Source organism: Macadamia integrifolia, chromosome 13, assembly GCF_013358625.1.
Source record: "Macadamia integrifolia cultivar HAES 741 chromosome 13, SCU_Mint_v3, whole genome shotgun sequence".
Taxonomy (NCBI): domain Eukaryota; kingdom Viridiplantae; phylum Streptophyta; class Magnoliopsida; order Proteales; family Proteaceae; genus Macadamia; species Macadamia integrifolia.
In genome coordinates this window covers 18,115,834-18,127,680 of record NC_056569.1, presented here as the reverse complement: position 1 = coordinate 18,127,680, position 11,847 = coordinate 18,115,834, and the positions used below count along the sequence as shown (strand labels likewise).

The 11,847-nt window shown below is 35.5% G+C and overlaps 1 protein-coding gene across 1 annotated transcript; it reads left to right on the top strand.

The window, feature by feature from the left end:
- Window positions 1–10,161: 10,161 nt before the first annotated feature.
- Window positions 10,162–10,620, top strand: LOC122059058 (stigma-specific STIG1-like protein 3). The gene has a single exon (XM_042621761.1). It carries the CDS (start codon window positions 10,162–10,164, stop codon window positions 10,618–10,620), a length of 459 nt encoding a protein of 152 aa, XP_042477695.1.
- Window positions 10,621–11,847: the final 1,227 nt, after the last annotated feature.

The following is an 11,847-nucleotide window of genomic DNA, read 5'->3' as shown; positions in this document are numbered from 1 at the left end:
AATGGGTAGGTTCCTGAAACAAAATTACAGCAGCAACCCTAGGCAGCAAATGACTTGTAACAAATACCCTAGGATATGTAGAGCTAGGGGTAGCCCAGGACCTGATTGCTGCAGCAAGAAATGTGTCAATGTGAAAACAGACCGACTCAATTGTGGATTTTGTGGGAAGAAGTGCAAGTACAATGAGATATGTTGTGGAGGTAAATGTATCAACCCTTCCTCCAACAAGAAGCATTGTGGGCAATGCAACATCAAGTGCAAGAAAGGGTACTCCTGTGAACTGGGTATATGCAACTACGCTTAGAGAGAGAGAGAGAGAGAGAGAGAGCTATGTATGTTTGTGTATGTGTGTGTATTTCACCATCATTCTTCTTATTCTTCTTCATCTATAAAGCCTTATAATTTGTATTTTACGAGTGTAAAATAACAATAAAGCAAGCAATCTACCACGTAGGGGCTCTGCCAAGTTCTTTTATGCATGGAGATGTATACGTTTATTTTTATTTTATCATATAAAAAGGTCCAAATTTATCACTATTTTTATTTCTTTTTGTTGGTCATTGTCCTTGATTGAGGTTATAGTGTTCCCTTCGTTTTTGTTGGTCATTGTCCAAGACAAATTTGATATTAGATTCTTAATTTTCTTCTCTATCAAGAACTAGCCTTAGCAAAACCTTTTCCTTACTTTTTTCATTAGTGTGGTTCCATCTGGTGAGGTTGGATTATCACGTTCTTGTACAAGAACATTCTTGTACGCTTATCCGATTGCCTCATGGATTCCACTTAAACTCTCTTTTATTAGTACACGTCTTTAGAATGAGTGGTCTCCATGTGGCATTTCCAAAAAGTAAGAACAGTGGAGTCCATGTGACAATGGGAGAGGCAGACGAGAACATGATTCTTCCTCCCATTTGGTTGCAAGCGAAGGAAAGTGAAATCACTATTATAGAGAAAAGAAAGTTTAATAATTATTTCAAATCGAAGATATTTATTTCGTAAGTAAATTAATTTTGAATGATTTAAAGTTGGTGACACAATTATGTGAGATAATAATTATAACATTTTCTACTTTCATAATGTTTTGATCATTCTCTTTTTTTTGACAACCAAATAAAGCTGTATAAGAGTACATTTATTAAGTGATCAGGAAGGTTTAAATTAGGAAACGATAAGCGGACATGTTTGGGTAGAAAGTAGAAATTGGAGGATGTATAGACCTATTGACAGTAATTAATTATAATATCTCTTCAAAATTATTGATGATTTAACAAAAAAAATTAAAGTATCTTAAATCTAACAAAAGTAAAGATTGTTTAAGACCTGTTTAAGACTTTATTGATACATTACCCCATTTAAGGCTCGATTATAACTCGATTAGACCGATTAGAAAAAGCCCAATGAAAGATCAAAACTCATTTGAATCCAACACGAAATCAACCAAGATCAACTCATTCCTTAAATAAATAAGTAACTATTCAAATATATGAGCTCACCAGACCCGGCCAGGCAGACGGATTGACACCCTAAACGTTGTTATCAAAAATTAACGTACAGATGGCACTTGTGATTGATTGGTCGACGTCCACCGCACAGTAGCAATTTTCCCATCAACATGACATCATATATATGTCACTCAGGCTCTCAACAATCCAAGCATGTTGGACATAAAGGAAACAATATCAAAGTGTAATTATGTAAGGATGTTAAGACCCTGCCGTAGGTGGTGCCGTGATTTCTATGGCAAAAGTGGATTACTCTACAATTTTTCTTTGCATCCATTAAATGGAAGGTTCTTCACCATAATTGTGAAATTAATTCTGCTTTTGCCGATTATTTGGCAAAATTAGTGGCAAAGTTTGAAACTTACACTAATTTCCTTGTGGGTACTCAAGGTAGGTTAAGATTTTGGTTCAAATGAAGTTCATTTTATGTTTCTTTATCTTTTAGGATGTTAGTTTTTCTTTTTCACTGATGACAATGCCGAAGATGGGGAATTTTTAGATTAAGAATTCGTCCTTCTTGTTGGAGTTTTTGTCCTAATCTAGTTTTAATTGCATGTTCTTTTTTCTTAACACAAAAGACCCTTTAGAAAAGAAAAAAAAATATTGTTAAGGTTCAATCCCAGAATCTTATTGGTTTGGTTTTACATTGGGGGTTTTATTGAACCGGTAAAAATAGAAACGAAATTGGATCAATAGGAAAAAAAGATTAAATATGATAAAAAAACTGAACACCCCATTTCAAAAGAAAATATATATATTTCCATTGATCTCCTTGTGTTAGATGTAAAATTAAAATCGGATCAAACTGAACATAATGATAGACCGATTATAAACCAATTATGATAAATGATAAGAAACCAGATCAATACTAATACCAGCACCAATTCAACCTGATGAAAAAAAGAATGAAACCTTCTCACTTCGCACAGAGAGTGATAAGTAGTTTCCTTGTTGAGCTTCCAGAAAGTGATGAAGCAACTTCTCACTTCCCAGGGAGTGATAAACCATTTTCTTGTTGATAAAACCTAAGTGGTTGAAGTAAATTGACTTGTAATAAGTTCCCCAGGACTTGTAAAAAAAGCATGTAACATGTTCAGGAATCATGAAGACTCACCCAGCTTTAACCAAATGATATTCGAGTTAGCCCGCATTATTATTGATGACTTGGTGTTTCTTAGTTGACTAACCAAATTAACCCTTATCTGACTCATTTTGAGTGTGGGATCCACATTCATGCTGATGGGGCCCACCTGAATTTGGAGGCCCCATTGATAGTCTGATAGACCAATTGACTAGTTGGACCGTTCATGGTTGGACCGTGTCAAACCAATGGTCCAGGCCGCCGCAGTCCGGTTTTATAACAAATTATTAACAATAGTCTAATCCCTAGCAACTTTCTTATGGAGATAGAATGATGTTGTTAGTTTAGTAGGGTTTCATAGATTTAAGAATTAGATATTCTTTACGTGTGTTGACCTTATTTAGCTCTAACTTACCTTTTATACTTGTTTAAGGGATGAACATTTTTATTAATCTTTTGACTATCCATAACTTTTTCTAATATATTTCAAAGGAAAAAAAGATCCTTAAGTCAAGTGTGTAAGAATGTTTTTATATGTCCTCCCACATTTTAACCATTCGGACTCACATTGACATTCTCTTCCTCGGGCTATATAGTTGATCACCGTCTCCATTAAAAGTATTATATTTAAAATCATAGACAAAAATTTCTTTCACGGTTGAAAAAGGAAGAATCCCCTCACTGCTAGTGATTTGATCTTGTGGTTGGATTTTTGTGTCATCATGAACCCCTATTGTATAAGGTAAAAAAAAAAGGCACCCTTCCCTTGTTCAATTAGATAGAACCGATGGCAATGGTGAGGGGATTCGTCCTTTCCCATGGGTAATAAAAACTGGGTCCTAAAACCTGAATTCAGTTGGACCGACCTCATTGAACCAGACTGTGCTTGGACCTTTGGACCTCCAACCCCATATTAGGACTAGTCTACATCCATTGTTCCACATGAATATCTAATGTAGTACAAAAAGTACCTTTTTCTTTGGTTAAGAATTTCTCTTTGCACTGGTATGTCTTCACCCAAGAGAAGATTCGGCTTTTTAAATTCAAAATTCCTCTTTGGAATTGTGAAGTTTTCTTCTGCTTCCCAAAAAAATCTCTTGTAAAAAATATAAAAAAAAATGAGAAAATATGAAAACATAATAAGACAAAGAATGAATGATTACTCAATGATTTCCTATGTGTCTATCTCTCTCATAAAATTCAAAATTCTTTGAATTTTTTTCTTTTCTTTTCTTTTCTTCTCTTGGTTACGAAACATACATCCTCTTTTTATTTTCTCACCATTTCATTTCTTTTCTTTTCTTTTCTTTTCTTTTCTAGATTCTTTTTTCTTTTCTTTTCTTTTCTTTTCTAGAATTCATTGATGTTAGTGAAATGTTGCCTAACCTTGCTAGCTGTAGATGTTCTTGGTAAGAAGTTAAGTCTCATTTTGTGTTTGACTGAAGTTCTGGTTTTATAGTTTATACGTAGCCGTTGAATTAGACCAACCCACTAAAATAGCAAAACGTAGACAGTATGCCCACCTCCTCCTCTTCAATCCTTCATGTCAACTTTCTCCTGCCAACTTGTCTCTATATAAACCCATCAAATTAACTCATTCTTCAGGCTAACCTTTCATTTCATCTGTTCCCTCTTGTCTCCCTCTTCCCTCATTCTAATTTCTAATTCCTTATACTCCTCACTGATCACCAACCATGAAGTTGATTAAGGTGTTCTTTGTTCTAGCAGTAGCCATGGCTTTAATCATAGGCATCACAGCAGCAATACCAAGGGAAGAAGAATAAGAAGTAGAAGATGATGGTGGTTCTTCATCTTCTCTGCGGGGAATGGGTCGGTTCCTGAGACAAAACAGCAGCAACCGAAGGCAGCAAATGACTTGCAACAAATACCCTAGAATATGTAGGTTAAAGGGGAGCCCAGGACATGATTGCTGCAACAAGAAATGTGTTAATGTGTCCACAGACAGACTCAATTATGGGATGTGTGGGAAGAAGTGCAAGTACAATGAGATATGTTGTGGAGGTAAATGTGTCAACCCTTCCTCCAATAAGAAGCACTGTGGGCAATGCAGTAATACATGCAAGAAAGGGAGCTCTTGTGTGTTAGGGATATGCAACTACGCTTAGACTTAGTTAGAGAGAGAGAGAGAGAGAGAGAGAGAGAGAGAGATAGATATGTACGTTTGTGTGTTGCACCATTCTTTTTCTTCTTCTTCTTCATCTGTGTAATCTTATAATTTGTATTATTGGAGTGTAAATTAATAATACAAGGCAAGTTCTTTATGCTTAGAGATGTACTCATCCGTGGGTTGTCCAAATGGTTAGGGTGAATTGGGGATTATGTAAATAGACGCAAGTACGCATAAGTTGGCCCGGACACCGTGGTTAAAAAAAAAAAAAAAGCGCTTAGAAATGTATATGTTTATTTCTATTTGAGCATATAAAAAGGGTCTTCCATATTCATGGATATATTTTCTTGCTGGTCATCGTCATTGATTGAGGTTTCTGCTTTCCTTTTGTTGGTATTCTAGTTCAACAGAGACTGCTAATTAGCTTACAACCTTCTTTATATATATTTGGGAGTCCTTCCACTAATGAATTCAAATTTTTGGGATGAGAACTTTACATGTTATTAGAGTAGGTTTTCACAATATTCACGTGTCTTTAGTAAATATTACTACACGTTTGGGGGAGTGTTGGGAGTGGTCAATCAAATAAAACAATTAATTTTTATTTCCCGACCAAATTGCCTCGACACACATTTGATATTAAATTCTTAATTCTTTTCCCTATCAAGGCTATAGACCTAGCCATAGCAAAACTTTTAGCATTTTTTCAAAGGCTACGTTTGGTTCCAAATGAAAGGAAGTGAAATAATTTTTTTAAGAAGAAAAGAAAGTTTAATCATCATTATTGTATAAGTCATTTAAATCCTTACTATATTTGGTAAATATATATTTTAAATGCAAATTTTATTTTTATTTTTCAAAGAAAATAGATTTGATTAGATAGTAAAGTGAAATTTAATGATCAAAGTTGGTATGATTTGGACTTGGAGACAAAATTATGTGAGATGATGATGATAAAACTTTCTGATTTTATAATGATTTGATTTTATTTCTATTTTCTTGATTTCCTTTGCAACCCAGCAGAGCCTAAATAAAAATACATTTATTAGGCGAGGAAGATGTTAACTAGGGAACAATGGGTTAAGCTTATTTGGGCTGAAAAAGAAAAGGTTGTTTCAGCCCATCGATGCAAGTCCAGTGCCTCAATAAAGCCCATTTTATTATTATTAAAAAAAAATTTGGAGGGGTGAGAGGACACATTTAGTCATCATCAACGTATGGTACATGTAGAAAATGGAACACATCTCTAAAATTTATAGGTTAAAATTAGGCCAAACCATCGTATATGTCATCGATAATTAATTCCTTCAAACAATGGAGTCAACTATGCTTTTTTTTGGTAATGACAAGTTTCCAGGCCTTTGGCTGACTAGTCCAGCGGGTCCATACTGATCCCACAATCGCATGGACCGAGTCATACCAGAGTTGAATTAGAATCATTCAACTTTCACTGAAAGCAGTGAAGAGCACTAAACACCCCCGTATAAGTGGCCCAAGGTGTGCCTAATGGGAGTCAAACTTAGGATGTCTGAGTTTACGGCTCGTACCAAGTTTGTTGCTCACCAACTGCGTTACCACCTTGGGTTAAGGAGTCAATTATGCTATGAATTCAAAACATAATTAACATTACATGAAACAACAAAAGAGGATAAAGATAAACAATATCCTCCAAAATCGATGTAAAAGAGAGAGAAGAAGATGCAATTCCTTCATCTACGTAGAAGATTCAAGTAGGGGTGTCAATCGGTCAGGCCGGGCAGGTCTCGATCGGGCCTAATCAGGCTTGATCACTTGAAAGTTTTGCATCGTGAACGCCCATTTAAGTAAATGGGCCTAGCTTAGGGGGACATGGTATGATTTATAATCGGGTAAGTCGGCGTTGGGCTTTCTTAAACGGGCCTTAACCGGGCTACGGACCTATTTAAGCCTAAACGGGCTTTAAACGTGTCTACCATAAAATTCTATTCTTAAGTGGATTGAGATTATGGTTGTTCTTTTTTAAAAGAAAAAAGAGATTATAACTATTACAACTTACAAAATAAAGCTTAATTAAATCAAATCCTATTACAAGGTAAAAGATAAGAAAGCTTAATTAGTTTCTCACTAGTAGTGGCACAATAAGAATTTTATGCAGTATTAAAAGGTGTCGGACTACAACAAGTCGGTTCAAATTGAGCATATAAACATATTGGTTCAATCGGGCACTCGACGGGCTAACTACCTACACTGTAAACGTTTATTTAATAAATGTGTCGAGCTTAAGTCTGACACATTTATTAAGCCCGACACATTTATTAATCGGATTGATTTAGATTAAGTCATAAACATGTTAAGCTCAATCGGAACTATCACTGTAGACTTAAAATTGACACCCCCTAGATTCAAGCAAATAATAACATATCACCATTTGCTTCCCCTATTAGTTGAAACTAAGAAATACTTTTAACTTTTTAAGTCAGTATGTCACCTATTTACAGCCGTCTGAGTCAAAACTTTTGGGCTTACAATTAAGAAAAAAAAAGTCAAACCTTTTGGGCTCTATGCATCCCAAGTCCCAATATTTGACAGAATCAATTAAATGCTGCTACCAAATTTCACTCATGGATGATATTTTTTTTGTTTTTTGGGGGGTAAAAACGCATAGATGACACTCAGCGCCGTATTAGATTGGCCGATGTCCACCGACCACCGCACATTGGTAATTTTCTCATCAACATGACATCATATGTCATAGTAGTGTGAGAGACTTGTGGGCATGATTTTAAGTATCGGATTAATATCGATTGAGATCGATTCTAATTTTTTATCGATTTAAATTGATTATTTGCATACATGATTTTAAGTATCTCTGATATCGATATCGATACGATACCCTTGATACGTATCTTAAATTTAGTCAATCGATACGATACACATCGATACGATACATGAAATTTTTTAAATCCTTTCGTATCGATATATATCCTACAATACATACCGATATGCATAAATACACCACCAATACACATCGATACGATACGATATGCCTCGATACGACTTTATGAAAAATATAAAATTGAGGTAAAATGTTCGTTTCGGTATATATTGGTACGTATCGGTGAGTATCAGTATGTATATATCGGCACGTATCGGTGAGTATCGGTATGTACCGATACAGTGCGCTACGGTCATATAATGGCCAAGATGGGTAATTTTTCAGAAAAATACGATTTTTTGAAGGGTTTTTGTTCCAAAGTTGATGTCAGCCATATTTCTCTCTAACTAAAGTGGAAATCAAGGTTGAGAACAATGATTTTACATTTATGGGACAACTACAAACCTTGAGTTCTTAGTACGATATCCTCAATTTAGTGTTTATGCATAATATATATTATCAATAGCTTTTTTTAACAAATTCTTTATGCAAAAGTGTTTAAAAAAATGTTTCCTATCCATTTATATGTCTATCTTTAGCGTACCTTAGTGTATCTCCGATACGATACGATACTCTCCGATACGTATCTTAATTTTGGCCAACCGATACTGCAATCGATACCGATACTTTAATCCTTGTTTGCATATGTTTAGAGGTAAAAAAAAAAAAAATAGTACTTTTTAAAAATGCAGAGACAAATTTGACTTCTACCAATCAATCCGATCTAGATCAATATCAATACTGATATTATCCCCTAAATCCTTGCTTGTAGGTGAATGACAACATCTTAGTTTGCTTGAGCCTATATAGGGTTTGGGTAGAACTGTACAAGTCTAAGGCAGCCTTTAGCTGAAAGTTGGAAGTTGGATTGAGTTGAGTTGGAACTAAGCTTAGGCATTAGATCGTATTCAGTCCGGCCTATTTCAATTCTATACACACTATGGCAACGTGTGGTAGTCATCAAAAAAAATATATATTTTTAGTGTTTTTTTGTTCTATAGAAATAAGAATACGAAATCTTCCATTTGGTGTCTACGTACGATTCTTTCTTTTTCATCTTTTCAAAACGAACTAAAAAAAAAAAATAAGAATGTTGGAACAATTGAGTTTTGTTCCAAAATGGAAGTTAGGGACAAAATAAAAAATTCTGATTTTGACACGAAACGTCGTCTTTGAAGCAAAATGACTTCTAAACACAGCCTATGTCTATCTTAGTCTATACATATAAAAAAAAATACTGAAACAACAAATTTATTATAAGTTATAAGACCCACACCTTAATATCTATATTTTTTAATCCATAAATATTTTTAATTCACCACTACACACCATCCACCCTCATTAGGATTTATGACATTAATTTATTTAATTTATCATAGTAAATCCTTCTTTTATGATTCATCATATTGCTAGGGTCAATCAGGGTAAACCTAGGACTCGGTTGCGCTAGGTTGGGCTGAGTTCCATGGGCTTGGGTCTAACTGAGATATACCAGCTCATCCTAGGGTTGGGCTAGGCCTAGGTTGAATTAAGAGATAAACCTTAAGGTTAGACTAAGGTTTTAAGAAATCTAGCCTAACCCGGCCCATTGTCCTCCGTAGTGTCAAAGTTCAATCCAAACTTATTGGATCGATCAAAATCAATTGATTTTGCATGCCTAAATTTATACGAACTGAATTCTTTTGATTAGGTTTTTAGGTTGGGGTTTAATGGAACGGACAGAAATAGAAACATAATTAGACTCATTAGAATCGAAAACGGATCCAACCTGATTAAAAACCAAAAACCTAAAAATAAAACAATATTTTTTCCCATTATTCTCCTTATATGTAAAACTAAAATCGGACAGGACAGAACATGATAGTAGCCCGATTACAAACTGATAACAATAAAATGATAAGAAATTAGACCAAAATTAAAACTGGACCCGATTGACCATGATATTAGCCTGATTACAAAACCTATAACAATAAAATGATAAGAAAACTCTGCCGAAATTAAAACAGAAACTTCCTTATTGCTTTAAGTTTTGGGTTGATACAGCACATGACAGACCAACACTCATTCAATCAAATCAAAAGCTACACCATACCAAACCAACTGAATGACGAGTCTGGATCACATTCATGTGTAAGAATCATTCTCGTATGCCTTATGCTCAATAAATAGACTCTACTCAGGCTTTCTCTTTTAGTTGCATAGTTTTTTAATAAACTCAGTGGAGCCTATGTGTCAATCATAGAGCATACGAAAATGATTCTCATACATGAATGTGATCCAAACTCCATTGACACTCTTATGAAAGTGCATGCATGCCATGTATGAAGTGTCAAGTACTTTTCTTCAATTGGAATCAAACCCAAGGCTTAAGTACTCATTGGGACAACATTTTGATTTGTATTTACAAGGGCAGTTCTCAAAAAAATTAGAACCACAAAATATAAAAGCAAGACGTATATCTTCGTTTTTCTAGGGTCAACCCTCCACCTCAATTCCCCTATAAAATCCCATCACCCAACCTCTATTCCTTACTAACATGGAGTCCATGATCAAGCCCTTGTTCATGCTCTTACTAGCCATGGTTCTTGTTCTGAGTAACGTTGTAGCATTGACAAACAAAGAAATGCCTAACCTGGATGGTGAACCTGACTCTCTGGAGCTCCCAGAAAATGATGAAGAAACTTCTCAGCGAGTAATAAGCCGTTTTCTCACACAGGAAACCCTGAGCGGTCACTGTAAATTGACTTGTGATAAGTTCCCTAGGATTTGTAGAGCTAAAGGGAGTGCATGGCCGGATTGTTGCAAGAAGAAATGTGTTAATGTGATGACTGTCCGGCTCAATTGCGGGTGGTGTGGGAACAAGTGCAAGTACTCAGAGATATGTTGCAAGGGGAAATGTGTGAACCCAATGTTCAATAAGAGTCATTGTTGTAGGTGCCACAATAGATGCAAGAAGGGGGAGTGTTGCTCATATGGGCTCTGCAACTACTCCTAGAAGTAGTGTTGGCATTTGAAGGGTTTATTGTAGTCCTTTTGTATATTTATCTCTGTCATCGCAGTGTATTTATTTCTGAAATTAATAAGAGACTATGATCATATGCCAAAAAAAAATATGGAAATAGTGCAAATTGATGTGTCTTTCCTAAGGGTGTCACATTAGATATTTCTGAGTAATTGGGATGGTTCCTTATCATTTGTAGTCCAAGGGGGAAATCCCAGAATCGCCGCGTATACTAAATGGTCCCAAAATTAGGATCCAATCACATTTATTATGGGATGATCCAATTTTGGGCACTCAACATCTCGAACAGTCGATATAATTTTGGTTTTTTTGGTCTTAAGATAAAAATTGGTTCTTGTTTTTAATGGTTTTGAGCCCTCAAAGCCTTACACTCAAATATAAGTGTTTTAGTGACACATAACTCTAATACAAGTTAGGACCAAGTATCCCTAATGTCCCAGTGAACGAGGCCCATTTGGGGCGGGATTGGGCCGGGGGGGGGGCTGGGGGCAAGGGCCTGGTCCTTTCAATTTATGTGGTGATGTTCAACTCACAATGAAGGAAAACTTCTCCCTATTAGTTATAAAATATTAAGTAACTAACCCTACATAAGTAAATATACATCTTAAAAGGGTTCTAGTGGTTTCAGCTCCAGCTGGTTCTAGACTCATTAGCTCTCAGGAACATCTAATTGAATAATGAGATAGGTCGATTCCGAAGTTTTAGCAGGTTAATTGCAGGATGGCTGCTGGTTTTGATTTCTGATTTTAAATTGACACCCTTTAGCACTCGTTGCAATTGTGTTGCTTGTTCATGTGAATGAAGGTAACAACCAAGTGCTGGTTTGGGAGGATTTTACACAAACTGACTCTAATAGGTTTTTAGTTACACATCTATCCTCATATAGGAAAGAGTTCTCTAAGCAAGTGGAATATAGGTGAGCACAACAATGAGGTGTGATAAAAAAAAAAAACATATCATGGGAAAGCAACTATATCATTTTATGTGAAGAAGAGAGAGGGATGCTCCGATTGCTCAGAGCATTTCTTTTCCTTTGTCCCAATAATTCATGAGTGAATTGTGAATTATTGGATGGTTAATAGTCAATTGTGCTTTGCTGGGGTGTTAGGAATGATACATATATTTAGGGGTGTCAATTTCAAATTTGGCACGGCAAGCTTGATCGAGTTCGACCATTTAAACCCGAAACTGGCCTGATTA

Coding starts and splice junctions, on each gene's coding strand:
- LOC122059058 (XM_042621761.1), top strand. CDS start 10,162: ATGGAGTCCATGATCAAGCCCTTGTTCATGCTCTTACTAGCCATGGTT.